Source organism: Pleurodeles waltl, chromosome 5 (genome assembly GCF_031143425.1).
Source record: "Pleurodeles waltl isolate 20211129_DDA chromosome 5, aPleWal1.hap1.20221129, whole genome shotgun sequence".
NCBI lineage: Eukaryota > Metazoa > Chordata > Amphibia > Caudata > Salamandridae > Pleurodeles > Pleurodeles waltl.
The window spans coordinates 48341764-48361904 of NC_090444.1; the positions used below are offsets into that span (position 1 = coordinate 48341764).

The 20141-nt window shown below is 47.2% G+C and overlaps 1 protein-coding gene across 2 annotated transcripts in view; it reads left to right on the forward strand.

Moving 5' to 3' along the window:
* Positions 1-18474, forward strand: part of LOC138295322 (uncharacterized) — a 190151-nt gene extending 171677 nt beyond the window's left edge. For both annotated transcript variants that reach the window (XM_069233543.1, XM_069233542.1), the window contains one exon: positions 17653-18474. In XM_069233543.1, coding sequence (XP_069089644.1) covers positions 17653-17678 — 26 coding nt within the window. In that variant the 3' untranslated portion in view covers positions 17679-18474. The remainder of the gene's footprint in view (positions 1-17652) is intronic.
* The last annotated feature ends 1667 nt before the right edge of the window (positions 18475-20141 follow it).

The following is a 20141-nucleotide window of genomic DNA, read 5'->3' on the forward strand; positions in this document are numbered from 1 at the left end:
TCTACCATCTTGACCCTGTACCTGGATCCAGTCTGAGTGAGTCCCGAACCTGCAAGGGGTCTCCAGCCACTCTTTGGCTGCTGGCTGTGGTGTTACAAAAAATTCACTGTGACTTTGCTCAATGGCCATCCAACTACAACACTGTTTAGTCAGGCACTCTTGTAGCCTGCCCTGCTGAACTTCTACAATCTCAGACATTTTTCTGTAGAAGTTTTTTTAACTCTGAAGGTAAGCGCTGATCAGGCCCAATCCACTTTGCATATCCCACCTTCGCTCTATCGTAGTCAGCCGTAACGTTTGACTTTGCCCCTGTCTAGCATGTCCAGCTGTCCACAGTTGGCGCTTTTATCTTTTAGGCACTATTTTGAACCTTAAACTTTACAAATTCATCACTCTGATTCTACTAATTTGATTTTTGTTGTTTTGGTGCCAAATAATTTATAAAAATGTACTCTTTTTCTAAATTAGTTTTGGGATTTGTATTGTTTTGTGTTTTCACTTTATTCCATTGCCTCTCAGATAAGCCTGACTACTTTTAGTTGCAAGCCATCCAGGAGTAAGGGCAGCTTAATTAAGTGACTGTTTGAGTTCACCCTGCAAGGGATTATGGCTGTTGCTTGACCAGGGATGATAGTCCAGTCAACCAACAACCCAATTTCTCACAGGTTCTGTGTGACATTAAATAGAAGAGAGCAAAGCTTGAATCATCTATGATGTCACTTAGAACCAAAGGTGAAAATTGTCCCAGTAACACCTATCTATAATTCTTTGTTTGCATGGCCCCCAAATCATCTTTGAAACACTAAGATGGCCTTCAGCAACAGACTAATTATTCATGCTTCCAAATTACCGATCTCGCCACCAACTAAATTGATAATGGTCTGGGATACAACTCTACCACAAAGTGGAGGAGCAGTTGAGGATGATGTATCAGAGGTAAAGCCAATGTGAGCTGTCTAGTTGGGGTGAAGGTTGATGAAGTGTGAGTGAAAAGAAAGTGAATGGAGTTTAAAAATGCCTCATTGGAGACAATAACTCAATGTTTAATTAATGTACTCCTGAGGTACATTAAAAACAGTGCAAGGGAGCATGAAAACTTATCCCTGTAAGTGATAATGGGGTCCACATGTTTCTGCCACTACTAATGACTCTACAAGGAGGTGTATGGCATTCTTCAGGACCTAGTAACTAAATCCTAAACCTCTGTGAGTAAACTAATTGTGAAGCAGTGCAAAATGAAGAAAAAGAGAGGGTTTATGACATATCAACACTGGTCCACAATCAATGTCGCTTTTGAACACCAATGTCAGCATCCATAACAATATGGTGCTATGGCCCAAACTTGCCAATTCTTAGACAGGCAAGGGCAAGGCTGCAAATAGTCCGTTGCTGACTGTGGTGGTTTGTCTAGAGCGAGGAGGAAAAATCTTTCCCTGCTTTTAACTGCTATGCAGAGACAGAAGTGTAATAGGGGAACCATATATAACATTGCCTTTCATCCAAGTGCCAAATGTAAAAAAAAAACTGGCATCCTGCTCTCCACCCACACCATTGTGCCTTCTATTCTACCTCCTCTCCCAAAGCTATGGTTGCTGCTTTCCAGTGCTGTTCTGACAGGCTATAAGAGAGCCCAGACAGAGCAGCCTGAAATTCTTATATATAGCGCAGTAAAACTGTTACCCAGTGTTGTTACATCCTAGCTGTGAATTACTACATTTAGGATCAAGTCATCCACAATAATAGCTCTCTGTGAAAGCCATGCATAACTTTAACAAAACCCATAGAGAGATCAGTATAAATTAAGGGGCAAATTTACTAAGGACTTGCTTCGTCCTTGTGTGATACAAGTCTTCACAAGGCAACCCAAGACCTTAACTGTAATTTTCCTAAACCACTTAAAGCCACTTCACATGGTTTAGTAAATACAAAGTCATGCAGGGCAGCAGTATTGCTTTACTTTGCATCATGTATGTGTTACTTGGGTGGAGCATGGATATTACCATGTATTATCACGCATCCACTCATGTATTTTGATGTAAACCGGATTTACAAAGACTTGTAAATCTGCGCTTGTGCCAAAATTGTGCACCTACCTAGGAAGAGAGACTAGGAAGAATATTTTTATTTTCTTAATTACTTTTTCCACTTATGCTGCATTTTGCAGCACACATAGGAAAAGGAATATTCCAATAAAGATTGTTTTGTGCAGGAAAGTCTCCCTTCCTGCTCAAAATCAATCCTGCCTGTAACACAGACACCCTTGCACAATGGTGCAAGAGTGGCTGCGTTGGCGCTGGACAGCACACAGTGATCAAGCGCAAGGAGACAGCAACAAATATGGAGCATTTTTGCAATTACCCTTGCACACAACACAGTGAAGCAAGTACATCTGCTCCTTGATGCTTGACAGGGAACAGAAGAGAAAGTATTGATAGCCAAATAGGAACAACTGGATTGAGATATTCATCTTTTATGTATTTGGGTATTTGGCCTGAGTGGAGGGAGATTCACAAATGCCAGGCTGCAGGTTTAAAATGCAAGGTGATGAGCAACACTCAATTGAAGATCAAGGTCTTTATTAATTAGCAGGACAGGGGCAGCAGGACTCACATGTCGGAAACTATGGGGGTCATTACAACATTGGTGGTAAAAGCCGCTTATCGCCGTGCAGAAGACCACCAACACACAGCTGCGGCAGCGGAATTCTTCCACGGTCATTATGACCCACAGCTCGGAATCCGCCAAAATTTAGACACCCACACAAGTCCGCCACACCAAAGGTAAGTGATAAACGGGCAAAAACAAAACCTTGACCATCACGCCAACAGGAATACCCCCACAGTATCACAACCCATGAATCCACGCGGCAGTCTTTTAACCGTGGTATTCCATTGGCGGTACACACCGCCGCGGTCAAAATACACCCACCTTTACAAAACTCTACCACATTGGAGAAATCGAAATACACACACCTGATACACATACACACACCACTCCCACACACCCAATACAATATAAAACACACACCCACATCACCCACAAACCCCTACGACCAAAATCACGAAAGAAGGCCAGAGAGAGACACCACAATCTACAACCAAGCATCCACAGGCACACAATACCATCACCCACATAACGTCCACGCACCTCACACAACACACCACTAAATATCACCCCACACATCACAACACACACCAACCCACACATCACCCACACCACCCCATGGCACGGCAAATACACCTCAGGTTCTCTGAGGAGGAGCTCAGGGTCATGGTGGAGGAAATCATCCGGGTAGAGCCACAGCTATTCGGATCACAGGTGCAGCACACCTCCATAGCTAGGAAGATGGAGCTATGGCAAAGAATCGTGGACAGGGTTAATGCAGTGGGACAGCACCCAACAAATAAGGATGACATCAGGAAGAGGTGGAACGACCTATGGGGGAAGGTGCGTTCCGTGGTCTCAAGACATCACCTTGCGTTTCAGAAGACTGGCGGCGGACCCCCACCTCCTCCCCCACAACTAACAACATGGGAGGAGCAAGTCTTGGCTATTCTGTATCCTGAGAGCCTCGCAGGAGTAGCTGGAGGAATGGACTCTGGTAAGTCAAACCTTCAACTACTTCATCCCCCACCCACCTGCATGCCATTAAATACCCCCCTCGCTCCCACCCCCATCACTCCAACTCCTCACAAATGTCCCAATATCACAAACCACACATCCCAACACCAAGCCCTGCATGCAACAACAAAGCATGGACACCCATCACCAATGCATGGCCACTGCACATAACCATACACCCCCCTAAGCCATCATCACACAAGGTCCCACACAGGAATGCAAGCACTGGTGTACATGGTCACCCACCCATTGCACACCATGGCACACACAGATGCAATAATCATGCTTTTACACCCCTGCAGGACCCCCACCCAACGTCACCGCACAGGAGGGTCCAAACATGTCCAGACCACCAACAGAAGAGGCCCACAGTGATGACAGCAGCTCTGTCCAACTGGATCTAGACGACCAGCCCGGCCCATCTGGGACCTCAGGACAGTCGGTTCCCCTCACACAGTCACAGGTCACCACAGAGCTTCCCCCCTCTGGAAACACCAGCACAGCACCCACCCAGCGGGCCCATACCTCTGTCCCCAGGACACATCAAGCAGCAGTGTATCCACCACTACAGGGAACCCAGGCTAACCCACCACCCCAACAACAACAGGGACCTGGGGGCAGTGGCAGTGGGCACACCGTTCAGGGGACAGAGGCCCAGGGAAACAGGGGAACTGGGAGGGCTGCTGTGCGACAGGGGGAGGACAGGCCATGGGAACCCACTTTCCACAAGACACTCTCCAACATCATGGGAGCCTACCATCATTCCCAGGAGACAATGGCAACAGTACTGGCCAAGTTTCAGGAGACCCAGCGGCTGCAGGAGGAACAGTATTTGGGCTTCAGGGAGGAACTCAGATCCATCAATTCCACCGTGGGCACCAGGGGTGCTGAAGGAAGTCCTCAACACCAGGAGGGACACTGTGGCACAACAAGGGGCCCTTGACACTAGCCTGGACGATGAACTGCCCACCAACTCCGCCGGCGCTAGTGGACAGGGGGCACCAACACAGGACTACCACACCAGCACCCCACCCCCTGCAGAGGGAGAACCACCCGCAAACGGTCCCTGAGATCCAGGACAAAGACAGAGAATGATGCAAAGACCCCCGCCTAGAAATGAGACCACCCTGAATGTCATCCTTTTGTCCCACCTTGTCACCCTGTCCATCCTCAAACTGCCCCAGCTCCACTTCCTATGCCCCTTTGGACAATGCACCTTGAGACTAATAGACTGGACTCTGCCATGGACATTCCTCCGCCATCACCTCTCACCATTTTACAACGCCCTCCAATATTGAGCACTTAAATAAACACCCTTAAAGCACAAAACAATCAGGAGTCTGTCTGTGATTTCGAAAATGTGTATTAGCAATTACAGTGACAAAATGCTCTTTCAATTGTAATGTCAACATACCTATGTCACACAGCTCTAGTCCATGAGGAAACAAAGCAGATGTCTCACAGTGGGACCCACATCTGTGAAATTGTAAGGGAAAGTGACAACTCAGTGACCATACACTGGGTGAAAAGGACAGACAGTAGAGAGGTAGTAGTGTTTAAGTGCATGTAGTAGGCAGGTTTGTCTTCTTACCTGTGTCTCACTGGAAGTATTGCAGGATCACAGAGTTCCTGTTGTCAATGTCCTCTTCTTCTGCTTCCTCGTCTTCACTGTCCACAGGCTCCACAGCTGCCACAACACCTCCATCTGGACCATCCTCCTGCAGAAAAGGCACCTGTCATCGCAAAGCCAAGTTGTGAAGCATACAGCAGGCCACGATGATCTGGCACACCTCCTTTGGTGAGTAGAATAGGGAACCACCTGTCCTATGGAGGCACCTGAACCTGGCCTTCCGGAGGCCGAAGGTCCGCTCTGTAATCCTCCTAATACACCCATGGCCTCATTGTAGTGTTCCTTTGCCCTTGTCCTGGGATTCCTCACTGGGGTCAGTAGCCAAGACAGGTTGGGGTTACCAGATTCACCTGCGAATGGCGAGGGACAACTGTTAGACACACACTAACTCTTAGGGATATCCCCAGACCCAGACAACTGTTCCCACTGATTTGGTTGCAGGTGCTCACCTAGTAGCCACACACAGTGCCTCTGGAGTTGCCCCATCACATAAGGGATGCTGCTGTTCCGCAGGATGTCATGCACTAAGCCAGGGAATTTGGCATTAACATGGGAGATGTACTGGTCTGCCAAACACACCATCTGCACATTCATGGAATGGTAACTCTTCCGGTTTCTATACACCTGTTCACTCCTGCGGGGGGGCAAGGCCACATGTGTCCAATCAATGGCACCTATGATGTTGTAGGCAAATCCTCCACCTGAGGGAAAACAATGTAGCTCCGCATGTTTTTCAGCAGGGCAGACAACACTCTGGACAACACATTGGAAAACATAGGCTGGGGCATCCCTGATGCTGTGGCCACTGTAGTTTGAAAATACCCACTTGCAAGGAAATGGAGTACTGACAGCACCTGCACTTGAGGGGGGATTCCTCTGGGATGGCGGATAGCTGACATCAGGTCTGGCTCCAACTGGACACACAGTTCCAGGATTGTGGCACGATCAACCCTGTAGGTGATGATTACATGTCTTTCCTCCATGGTCGACAGGTCCACCAGCGGTCTGTACACCGGAGGATGCCGCCGTCTCCTCACATGTCCCAGCGGACGGTGCCTATGGAGGACAACAGCGAGCACAGAGTCAACCACCGTCACGGTAGGCGGTTGAAGACCGCAGCGCAATTCTGCATTGGTTAACATTGGACCCTATGGATCCCAGGAGCCAATGACGATGCACGCCGGCGGTGGCGGTATGCACCGCTGCGGACGTGACCGCCATTTTCTATCTGTTCAATCACTCGATACCTGATCTTCGACAGGAGAGGACCTACACTGCAAGTGCTGCTCTGACCTCAGTCTGGAAGAGACAATGGCTCGTGCGTCTGGGGAAAGGGCCCCTTCCTTCAGCACAGAGGAGTTGGAGAAACCAGTGGATGGGGTACTCCCCCAGTACACCCTACTCTACGTTCCTCCCGACAAACAGGTAAGTACACTGTGAGCATGCTGTATGGGCAATGCCTGTGTGGAGTGGTGTGTATGAAAGATAGGGGGGGGGAGGAGAATGATGCATGCATGAAACGACGGTGAGTGCATGTGCCACAGGGCAAGGGTAGGAATGCGGGTCAATGACTGTGACGGGGCAGTTGGTAATAACTTTTCTTTTTCCCCTGTACAATTCCTGTTGGTTAGTGCCCACCAGAAGAAGGATATTTGGCGTGCCATCGCCAAGGACGTCTGGACCCTGGGGGTCTACCACAGATGGAGCACCCACTGCCGGAAAAGATGGGAAGACATTCGCCTCTGGAGCAAAAAGACGGCAGAGGCCCAGCTGGGGATGGCCTCCCAAAGTGGGAGGGGTGCCTGTCGCACCATGACCCCACTGATGTTCAGGATCCTGGCGGTGGCTCATTCGGAGTTGGATGGGCTCTTGAGAGCATCACAGCAGCAACAAGGGGGTGAGTACACTCTCATTCTGCTGATTTAGTACGCAGTGGAGGTGTCTGGGTGGGGGAGGTGGGCTGTGGGTTTCCCTAGGCTAGGGCGAGCATGCTAGTTAAGTCCCCTTTTTCAGGCAGACCCTGTGGCACCCAACCCCACTTGTGTACAGTGCCAACTACACCTACTGAGGCTCCTGTGACGTCCATGTTTGCAGATATCGGCCATAGCCTTGTAGGCCATAGCCTTGTAGGCCATGTCCCAGGGATTGAATGTGGGCCCCAAGTGCGCAGCGTAGTGCAGGGGGCTTCTGTGTCTGTCGTGTCCACCAATGGTAGTGGTAATGCATGCACTTAACATGTCATTCTTCTGTCTTCCTCCCCTTTTTGTGGTCTCCCTGCACTTTTGTGCATTAGCATCATCAGGCGGAGGAGCAGTGGCACCGGAGCAGGAGGGAGCTGCATCCCACATGGCCCTGGAGGGCGACATCATGGAGTCTGATTTCACCAGTGGGACGGAGGGCAAGGGGAGCTCCACGGCGGGGACAGGAGCTGGCACAGTGATACGGACTCGTCCTCTGATGGGAGCTCCCTTGTGGTGGCGGGCCGATCTGTGCCTCCCGCATCTACAGGTACAGCCGCCACCCCCCTCCAGCACCGCCCTCCCAGCAGCCCCTCAGCCTTTGCCCCGTGCCCGCTCACCCAGGAGGGTGGGCATCTCCTTCGCCACAGGCACCTCAGCCCCTGCCGCAGTCACCCCTGCTGCCCTCAGTGAGGAGGTCATTGACCTCCTCAGGTCCCTCACTGTTGGGCAGTCTACCATTTTGAATGCCATCCAGGGTGTAGAGAGGCAGTTGCAACAAACCAATACATTCCTGGAGGGCATTCATTCTAGTCAGGCAGCCCTTCAGCAAGCTTTTCACACTCTGGCCTCAGCACTGATGGCAATCATTGTCCCTGTCTCTAGCCTCCACCCTCCAACTTCCTCCACCCAGACCCAATCCCCTGTACCTCAGCCTATCCCAAGCACACCATCAGACTAGGCAAACATAAGCACCACACATCCCACAGGCACTCACGCAAGCATCACACACATGCAGACACACCAACATCCACTTACTCCATTGTGTCCCCCTCCTCCTCATCTCCCTCCTCCCTCCCAGTCTTGTCTCCACTTACACCTGCATGCACTACATCTTCAGCCACTACTTCCATCACCAGCACACCCACCACCACACCCCGCTCACGTGCACTCACCATCCCCACTACCATTCACACATCCCCTGTGTCCTCTCCCAGTGTGTCTGTGAGCCCTCCTCTCAAAGTACACAAACGCAGCCACACACCCACCCAACTGCCATCCACCTCACGACAGCCTCCAGCACATGCACCTTCACCCAAAGTCACCAAACGAACACTTCCTACAACCACAACCTCTTCCTCCACTCCTAAACCCCCTCCATCTACCCGTCCCAGTGTTCCTAAGAAACTTTTCCTGGCCACCCTTGACCTCTTTCCCTAACCTCCCCCACCCCGTCAGTCTCCTAGGGCCCGACTCTCCAGGTCCCAACCTAGCACCTCAGCCACTACATCGGCGGGACCAGTAGTCACCGGATTCTGGAGTGCACCAGGCAGCAGGGCAGCCAGTGTGGCAAGGAGCCACAGCAAGGACAGTCCCCCACCTGTCAAGCATCAAAAGTTGGCCAGTGCCCGGCGGGAGAGGGGCAAGACAACAGCCACCAAAGCCGCTCCCAGGAGTACAGGTGGGAGTGTGGAGTCAGCTGCGACACCTTCCAAGGTGGGAAAGGGGCACAGGAAAACCGGCAAGTCTGGGAAGATCAGCACGGCGGAGAAGACCGCCATCAGCCCCTCTGCCCAGGAGCCGGCCAGCAGCAGCCCCGCTGCCCAGGAGGTGACCGGCAGCAGCCCCACTGGCCCAGACAGGACCGCCAGCAGCAGCCCCGCTGCGCAGGAGGTGACTGCCAGCAGCCCCACTGCCCCAGACAGGACCGCCAGCAGTAGCCCCGCTGCCCCAGACAGGAGCGCCAGCAGCAGCCCCGCTGCCCAGGAGGCGACCGCTAGCAGCCCCGCTGCCCAAGACAGGACTGCCAGCAGCTGAACCGCTACCAAGGACACCTCTGCCACAAGCACTGCTGCCAAAGACACTGCCGCCACAAGCACCTCTGCCAAAGACACCGCCGTCACGAGCACCACTGCCAAAGACACCAGTGCCAAGAGCACCCCGCCACGAGCACCGCTGCCAAGGATACCGCCGCCACAAGCACCGCTGCCAAGGACACCGCCACCGCTAGCACTGCTACCAAGGACACCGCCGCCACAAGCACCGCTGCCAAAGACACCGCCGCCACAAGCACCGCTGCCAAGGACACCGCTGCCACAAGCACCGCAGACCCATGAGCGCCAAAAGCTCTGACGCTACTGAGGCCGCCACGAGCAGGATGAAGCACTCTAGGCACAAGGCCCCCTCCAGAACCAGCGGAGAAATGCATCCACTACCTCTGTCCTTGGCAGGATGAAGCACTCTGGGCACAAGGCCCCCTCCAGAACCAGTGGAGACTGTTATCCACTTGAGAGACTGTGGCTTTGCACTCCCCAGGATTGAACAGTGGGCAAACCACCCACTGTGTAGACTTGCGAGACTGTGGCTTTGCACTCCCCAGGATTGAACAGTTGGCCAACCACCCACTGTAGAGACTTGAGAGACTGTGGCTTTGCACTCCCCAGGATTGAACAGTGGGCAAACCACCCACTGTAGGGACTTGAGAGACTGTGGCTTTGCACTCCCCAGGATTGAACAGTGGACAACCCACCCACTTGTGAGACTTGAAAGACTGTTGCTTTGCACTCCCCAGGATTGAACAGTGGGCAAACCACCCACTGTAGGGACTTGTGAGACTATGGCTTTGCACTCCCCAGGATTGAACAGTGGGCAAACCACCCACTGTAGAGAATTGTGAGACTGAGGCTTTGGCACTCCCCAGGATTGAACAGTGGGCATGGGGCCCCCTCGTGGATTTGGTGTTGTGCACTCAACCGGCTGAGGTGCCCACCCTTTCCCTTCCCCCTGAGGTGCCTGTTTTATTTCTATCTGATGCCCCTGCAGTGTTCTCTCCGTCTTGTTCGGGTATCTTGTGTGGGCCTCGCCCATGCATTGTGAGCCCAGTGGTCCACAGACTTTAAGGGTGGAATACCTTGGACTAATATTATTGGTGTATATATTTGTAAAATAGTGTATGTATATTATTTGAATACTGAAATTTAATATATTACAATCGGTCACCTCATTTCCTTTTGTCTTTGCATTCTTCCAGGGGGGTTGGGGGTGTAACTGTAATGTATCAACATGTACTTGTGTGAGTGTTGTAGTGGGTGAGGGTGGGAGTGTTGCGTGTTGCGTGTGTGTGTCACTGTTTTGTCCCTCCCCCCTTCCCTGTGTCCTAGGTGCAGTGCTCACCATGGTCTTCGCCACCGGCGTTCGTGCTCCTGGTAGAGGAGCAAGAAGATAAAGGCTGGAAAAATGTGGAGCTCTGGTTCCATGGCGTCCTGGTTCCTCGTGGGGTATGCAGAGGTGAGCGTTTTCCCTTCGAAGTCCTGTTTCCCCTGTGTTCGCGGTGAATCTGCCCCGGAAAAGGTGGCAGATTGGTAGATTGTAATTCTGTGGGCGGTACTTTGTCCTCCGCCTGTCTGTTGGCGGTGACCACCATGCTGTTTGTTTGTACCGCCGTGACGGTTGGGGTGTTAAAGTGGCTATCGCTGTTGGCGGTTTCCGCCACGGTCGTAATTCCATTTTTTTTACCGCCGGCCTTTTGGAGGTCTTACTGCCGCTTTAACACCGACCGCCAGGGTTGTAATGACCACCTATGTCTTGGGATGCCTTTTTTCAGTGGAGAGACTAATGAGATGATGAGGCCCAATAAATGGGTTTTTCCAGCTTCGAACCAGACTAACAGCTCTTGTAACAGTATCTTCATCTTTTTCAATTAGTGACTTATGTAGGTCTGTGTGAGTGAGATCTGATCTCTTGCTATGGACGATTTCCTTTATCTGACCCAAAAAGGAGCTTCTGTGTTCAGCTGTCATATAATATCTTTTCACAGCATCGCCTTGTGGTTGGACCTTGTCGTACCACCCGGAGTCTGTATGTCTTTTTTGCCTGTTACCTCTATTGCTTGATTACCAAATTAATACAAACGGATTAACTGAAAGTTGAACTGAAAAGAGTCCATTGATAAAGCTTGGTGTATCTCTGGATGTTTCCCTGCAAGTAATGTAATTTCAGCATAGTATACAGGAAGAGATCTTGAGTAGTTCATCCTGTCATATGCAAAACACCACAGGATCATAGAGCGTATGGTAGTAAGATGTGAATGCCAATTTCCTTCTCGAGCAGCTCGCAGCAGAGCCAGTAAGTCATTTTCAACAATATCCACATACGGCATCCAAAATGCAGAGAGATCCCCCTTGGCATGACGAAGATGTTCCAGGAATACATCCCAAAGCTGTTTAACTTCGAAAAAGGCGGCATTCTGCAATAGGTCATCTAATATCTGTTGGCATAGGTCTGCTGTAAAGTAATTAACATCCTCAATGAAGGAGTGGACTAACTGAATGTTCTTTTTGTAATTCTTCTCCATCCCAGGGGATAGATTCCAACCAAGCCAGAATTAATATAGCTTCATGCATGCACTTGTGTACTTGAACTGCATGAATGTACATATGACCTTCCACTACTGATGTTACTGATCCTTGTGCTATCATGTCTGCTTCAATGCAAAGGCTGTGAAGGCCAGCATCTTCAAAGCATTTTCCAAAAATGGACATGATATTGCAAATAGTGTGAAAGGTGGCCATTCAAAGAATGATTTTGTCATATGTTGCTTTATGCTTCTATGTGATCTCATTTGCTTTTGCGTAGAGTGCCTGAACCATGAGCACTATAGAGTTTGCCAAAATCAGCTCTGACTGTTTCAAAATTTCATAAACAGTTGTCAACTCAGTTGCAGGGGCATTTATGATGGGTATGTAGCCAATGTAATCCTGTGATACTCCAACTAGGTCTCTAGTACTGATGTTAAATCCTCTCCAAATTGGTATCATCTGTGCGAGGCTCGCTTTCTGTCTTATTACAACCCAGATTCTGTTCTTATTTTGTGCAAGCTTCAATTGGGCAACACATTCTGGCATGACTTCAGTACTTGTCATCAATGGCTGAGGGCCAACTCATTCACCAGAAACATACATGAACAATTCTTCAGTATTTGTGGTGGTCAATGTTCTTCACTTTGTTTCTCAGTGCTTGTGAGAGGAGCTTTAAAAGTTTGTAGGGATATTACTTGAGCTACACAGCCATACCGTTGACTCAATGAGTTGTCCCCTTACCAGTAAGAGTCTTTTCGCCCTATCAGTGTTATTTCAGGCTTCGTTAGTGAAGACATGAGGCTGGCTGTCGGCTGGAAGAACAATTTGCTCATTTATGGTAGCAGCAAGCTGCTGAAGACACAAGGCGCTATCATTTTCTTCCAGTTGTGAGTATTTAAATCCCATGACCTAGTCGCTTTAGAGTGCAAATGATTTCTACATTGTCAGCCTTTTTATGGTGTAAGGGAGCAGCAATTGCATCAAAAGTCAGAAGTCCTAGTAAGAACCGCTTAAGGTAATCAGCCACTGTAAATGAATCTTTATCGACGTCCTATGGATCATATGGACATGGTGTTGATGTCAAGTATGTTTTAATAATTGTTCTTATGTGTGATGATATTCGATCAATGATCTTGTGCCTGTCTGTTGCCTTAACCTTTTCATAACTGATAATTCTCTCTTCAAACTCTGGTTTTCTCTTACAAAGTCCTGTAACACAATACTATCGGGTTGGCTATTCATTTTCCTTGGTTGTCTTGGAATACGTGGAGGCTGTCGCCGAACTCAGAGTCCAATTTTTTTCTGGTATGCTTCTTGGTTGATTTGTCCTTTCCCTGTATTCCTCTGCACCATGAGGGTTTCACGTCTTTCAGTCAGAGCTGTCACATGTATTACCTCTTTGTCAGTAATAATCATAGTTCTATTCTAATGAAATAGTTCATCATATGCTTTATCTCTCATATGTTTGTCTTGATCAGCGGTTTGAATGCTAGATGCATGATCTTCCTCCTTTACTTTAACCTTTGTATAGTTCCTATAATAAGATGCATGAAAATGGGTTTCTGCAGCCCCTAAGACACACATGTACATATATTTTGAATTGCGATTCCCTGATTGCGAGTTAATGCGAATCCAATTCGGGAATCCCAATTCCAAATGTAGGAAACTCCATTAATATTAATGAGGTAGGTTGCAATCTGCGACACATCGGGAATCGCAAAAATCCCAGGGATGGTGGCCTGCTGGTGTCAGCAGACCACCACGTCTGTGATTGATTTTAAATAAAGCAATCTTTTTTTTAAACGCACCCTGTTTTCCTTAAAGGAAAATGGGCTGCGTTTAAAAATAAATCAAATGAAACGTTTCAGTTTCATTTTTGAAGAGTAGGCAGTGGTCCATGAGACCACTGCCTGCTATTCAAAAACTATTTTGCATGCATTCACAAAGGGGAAGGGGTCCCTTGTGGACCCCTTCCCCTTTGCGAATTGGTTAGCACCAATTTGAAATGGGTTCTAACTGCGATTGTTTTGTGACCACATTCACAGTTACATAACAATCATACATACCATTTAGATTCAATATTAGGAAGGGACGCCCTGAACATGCCCCTTCTTAATACAGAATCTCAAAACCCAAATTGTGATTTGGTAACAAGTTGATGAATCTCAGTTTGGGCATTGTACATCCCAAAAAGCATTTTTCTAGTCCCAAATTGGCCGATTCTGCTAATCGGCCCGTTTGCAACCAGAAAAATGCTTTGTCCATGTGGCCCTACATTCCTATGACAAGCTGCTAAGACCCTTGAATCACTATTAATGGTTGCACACTCTTGAAGCCTCTAGTCAACTCTAAGCTCCATGGCCTTGATTAATTTCTCACGCATTGATGTTCCTTTATAGCATTTTATCATTCCATAAAATACACATACTTTAGCATAGACGGTTGACTTTAATGATGTTCTTCTGTTTAAGTGTTTACCTGTGCACTCACTCATTCCATCACCACCACTGACACTTGCTTCAGCTTTTCACTTAATAGGCTGTAAATCTCTCTTCACGGTAAACAGGATCCTGCACTTCCTGTGGAAAAATACTTGAGGAACCGTGTTGCTTTCCACATTTCTCGCAATGTCTAACAGTGGAACATGAGTCCTTACTTGAGCTGACTCTAACAAAGTTTCCCGTAATGTGTAGTCCTGTGGGCCCGTTAGTGTAACTCTATGTTGGAAAGTTAACCATAAATTAACTATACCCTGATCATCAGAGGGAGTAGTTGTGCTTGTTTCAGTCCTCTTCATGATGCTGCTTGGTCATTTACCACCAGCTCTGGAAAAATAAATTAATAAAAAAAAATATAAATTTTACTTGGTATATTTAATATAATCATAAGTACTATTATAATTATTATCAATTTATATAAGCACATTTACTGTAATTGCAATTTTTAAAAATAAAATTCACAATAATAAAAATTATGAAAACATTTACATCAAGGTATCTTGGGAGTGGAGTGGTAACTCACAAAAGGCAAAGCGTTAGGACTTGCTATTGCATATTTTCCATCTTTAGGTGTCCATGCCTTGCCAATAAATTATATTGGAACCCATTCCCTCAAGTGGTACCAATAGCATGGTTGGCTCAAGGACTATAAAGGGGAGTTCAAAGAATACCTCAAAAACAACAATCTTCTAGATGCACCCCAATCCGGATTCCGCATGAACCACAGTAACGAAATCACCCTGATTGAAGCTACAGACATCAGAACCCTCATAGACCAGGGAGAAGCGGCTGCTCTGATCCTTCTGGACCTCTGAGTGGCCTTCAATACTGTGTGCCCCTACACATCATCAAATCGTAATCCAAGGGGACCCACTCAAATGGATCGCATCTTTCTTCACCGAAAGAACACAGAGGAAACGCCTTCCACCATTCACCTCGGAGCCCAAGAACATCATCTGCGGCATCTCTCAAGGTTCATCCTCAAGCCCTACTCTGTTTGACACCTACATGACCCCCCTGGCCAACATCAGAAACCATAAACTGAACATCATCCTTGGCATCATCCTGGACAGCAAATTCACCATGAAGAACCAGATCAATGCAGTCTCCTCTGCCTGCTTCCTCACGCGTCGCATGCGCCGAAAGGTCTTCAAATGGCTCCCAATCATGACCAGATGTACCATCACTCAAGCCCTCGTCACTAGCCGCTTGGACTTCAGCAACCTACTATACACAGGAATTACCACAGACCTCCTGAAGAGACTGCAGAACATTCAGCCATTCGGGACTCGTAGCCAAACTCTTCCGCAAAATTGTTACATAGACCCACATCACCTCTCACATGAGGAAACTCCATTGGCTACTCATCCACAAGTGATGCCAGTTCAAGATTCTGACTCACGCCTACAAAGACCTGCACAACCAAGGAACTCATTACATCAATCACGCCTAAGCTTCCATTACCCTCCAGACTCCTGCAATCCACCTCCCTTGCTTGCACCCCCCTGCATCTGCTGAAGCAACAAAGGAGGACTCTCCTTCTCCTTCATTGCTGCAAAGTCCAGAAACAGCCTCCCTTCTATCTCCATACTTCACCCTCTCTTCAGGAACTCAGATGGGGACTCAAGACCTGGCTTTTGAACTGTTGCCACCTAAGCAGCTTGGACCTCAGCGTCTAGATACCATTGCGGGCGGGTGATTAGCTGCACTTTATAAATTCTCTTTGCTGTTCGCCTAGAGGAAGACTGTGGGCTTCTGCAGGCAGACAGAATGACAAACTTAGAGGTAGGCACTGGGTGCTTCAGCCCTCTGTTTCGCAAGACGTCTCACACCATTTGAAAAATGGGTAATACTTAAGCAGGACTACAAACAACTGATCGCCGAGATCTGCACACACTTAACCACATTAGCGCAGGTGCCCAAAACCGCAGACAGCGAAGATGGGAGGCTACGATAGGGAGAGAGCTATCGGATGCAGAATGGGGAGACATCAACTATAGGGCTCATCATACCGCCTACAGTGTGGCGGATATGGAGACAGCATACAAAATTGCCTCGTACTGGTATTATACCTCTGCGCGGATACACTCATGGGACCACTCCAAACTGGCTACTTGCTGGAGAGAGTGGGGTATTACAAGCACACTACTATACCTGCTTTGGAATTGCCCCAAGTTGCAACGATACTGGAGTGGCATCCTAGACAAAATAGACAAGGCATTCCAATGATAGATTCCTAGACTACCGACATACACTGTACTCTGCCCTTCTAATCCACTCACATTTTCTTTGTGCTCAATGAAAGGTCGCTAGATGGCTCTGGCCATCAGAGCTGCTCATTTTGGGGCACAGACAGGATCCCCAACCACACTTCTTGGCTGCATAAACTCTGGCACTTGCTGGGGATGGAGAAGTTCACACTGGCAGCGAAGCAACTGGTCGCAGACTTTTCCACCCTATGGGCACCCTTCACTCAGATACTGTCTTCTGAATTTAATGAAGTCACTTGCTCTACATACTTAAAAGTCTTACATCTACTAGGGTGGAGCGCTGACCTGGTACCTCATGTCTAAATCTACACCTCCTTTCATTGGATGTGCGAGGGGCAAGGGCAACCGTTCGATTGACACTTGGAGGAACAGACTACTAGGGTGAGCCAGAATGGGTAAAAAGCGGGAAGTTGTTCTGTCATTTCAATTACAATTTCCAAAGCAACTAGTTGGGCTGCCAGCCCCCGGGTTGTGGCATCAAAGCTGTGTTATATATTTCTTAAGTGCATTTGCTGCGTCCGGCTTGAAAGGTTGTAGGCATAGAGCTGTGTTTCTTCTGTTTTAAAAATAGCAGTAAATATGATCGATTGATAAATATTGACATTGACCTGGCCTAGAATTTGAAGAGGGTTTTGTCAAGCTTTCAACACTGCCTACACATACAGTGCTACTACTGTTCCCATGTGTAACTGTCACTCCACCATTCATTGAATGCGTATGTCATGTGTCATGCAATAGATATTGACTTGCAAGCAAGGATTGTTGTGAAATACAATTTTCCAAATCTGTGAAAAAAAACATCTACAACCAAAAGATCAAATATAATGATTTGCAAACCCTGTCATGGTTGATTTGCCTACACTCTAAAGTTAACCTGTATTGTATACACTGTCAAGACCAATCATGGTGGCTGTACTGTAAAACTGTTCCATGAGTTTACTCTGTAAACATGCTTAGCATTGCTAATTAGGGATGCCATGGTATGCAGAATACTATTATACACTGTGCATTTTCATGCAGAGTGAAATGGATATGTGTTTTCAATGTTAAGTGTAAATCAGTTCTCATTGACTCAGCTTCCCTCTTTCTTGCTTGCAGGGCTCCCAGTCCCTGAGGAGGACTAGGCTCCTAAACATAGACCACTGGATCTTTAGGAAAAGAATCCTTCAGATGAGCAGCAGCGGCTGGAGGTTCACACTAATCTTGATATAATGATGTTTTGTAATGGTGGTGTATAATAGATGTGCATTTCAAAGGAGCAGCTAGGACTTCTAAAAGGACTTGTTCAAAGTTGTACGTCAAAGAATTAAAGGAGAGCATTGTTCTATTTCCAGTTCATGTTTCCTGATTGTTCAAACACCTCAGTTGTTTTACCCACTACCATGCTGGTTCATCAGCCAATGACATCTGAGCACTAGCCAAGCCCAACAGTATCACAACAAAAAACAATACAAAAAATATAGTAATTCTCTGCACAGTACTATTCCTGAGTTTTTTCTCTTAATAAATGTCACTGCTTCGAGTTGTACTATTAATGTTTTGGAATGGAAAGCTAACTCCATTAAGAGAAAAAAAAACACTACAAAATGATACTTCTTTGTTATTAACATAGATATGATATGCACGTCTTTTAAAAAGAGCTGTGTTTCCTGAATAGCACAATGATCAATCAGAATCTGAAATTGCAATTCTCTCTCTTTTGCTGTCCTTCTTTCACCATCTCTTTCTCTTTGTGTCACTCTGTTGGTATAAACAGGGGATGAGAAGCTACCTATTTCAAGGAAGTGAAGCTGACGTTATTTGTTTTCAGAAATTGGAGCAATGTGAGACCAGATCTCAGAGAAATAATATCAGCATTTCTGGATGCTCAACAATGTACAGAGAATAAAACAGTGGAAATCTATGTCCAATGAATCTTTGCCTCCATTTTTGGCCCAAAGATATTGAATCAATTTGGGTCAGATAGTGATTATCATTATTGGGAAAAGAGAAGACACAATGTGAAAGATAAGGCCCAGAAGGGAATCAATCTATGAAGAAAACACTATCTCTGTCAAGAGACATCTGAAGGTTCAAATATAATCAAGATATCAATGAACCACAAGGGGACACCAAACCACATACTGACCTGGAGGAATGTTGAATCTTGCTGAAACCCTTCCAGGTGAATGAATGACACAGAAGTTATTAAAACAAATGCTCCTAAGGACAATCAGTGTCCAGCAAGGTATTGAAGAGAATAAGAGGATCAAAATGCCTGGTGGCGGGACGCCTGAAAATAATTCACCAGCTATGAAGTCTTGAAATTAAGAAGAAGCTGCTGGGGTGATCAATATTAGGGAAACAGATGTTTCATTTTCAGCTGTATGGGCATACCCCTGGCAGGGTTCACTTCCACATACATGACATTCTCAGGGACAGATGTGAGAGAAGGGTGATAATAAAGCTTCCTGTGTTACAGCAGGACCCTATGCTGGCAGCACTGTAATCCCCAAACACAAGCGGATTAACTGTGTAACAGCTGACTTGACACACCTGGGTTCATCTGATAACAGGAGGGATTTAATGTGGTTACGTGTGCAACATTGGACGGAACATAGCAAACTAATAGGGGTATGGTGTAAAACTCACAACTAGAGAGTCGGACTAGATTTATCAAGGGATTGTGTTTCCCTTTTGTCATGCAGATTGTCACAAGGACAATGCAAACCCTAAGTCAAATTTACTAAGCAAGGCATGGATGCCATTTAGGGGTTGCCAGGGGTCACAGCTGCAGCCCCTGGCTTGCACCCTGGGACCCCTAGCACTGCATTGTAAACCACTGGCCTCAGAGGTGGCAAATTCAATGCCAGAAGTACAGAAACAGCTTGTCCTAATGGACATCAGATGGGGCTACATTCTCCTTTTTTGGCAATTTGTATTACACTAAAAGTGAATAATACCATATTATTCACTATTAGTATAATAAAAATGGAGTTCAACTAGCTGGAATGTGACCCTCCCTAGCAGCTGAGGTCAGTAAAACAATGTTTTTAAATGTATGTTGTGTGCATGCATGCAGGTGGCAGTGTGTTTCTGTGAGAGTGTGTGCATGTGTGATTGTGTGTGTATGTGTAAGCATGTTTGTTTTAGCAAATGTAAAGGTCAAATGGCATGTGATGTCACTACTTCCACCCCTGGCGTTTTGGTGAACTGACGTTCATGATGCAAGGCCACCTTGCATAGCCCTGCGTTGGTTGATAAATCTGGAGTAACGTAAGCCAGTGAACTGAACTCTGCTCTGGGATGGCGTTTAATGGGTGGAGCATAGGTGTTCCCACATATCCAACAATGGATTGTGGCGCAATCTCAGGTTTAACAACATTGGTAAACCTGGGAATGCATCAAAATGCTACACCTTCTAAAGTGAGCTGCAACAAGGAGAAATGTCTTTATTTCTTCCCACTGAGATACCAAAGCCCCACAGATGACCTATCTAGAGCATATTATATTGTCTTGGATAGATGATAACAACAGGATTTGGCTAATCAAACCTGTAAACATAAGTAAGATAAATAATGCAATTGATAAATGTTGCAGTTGGATAG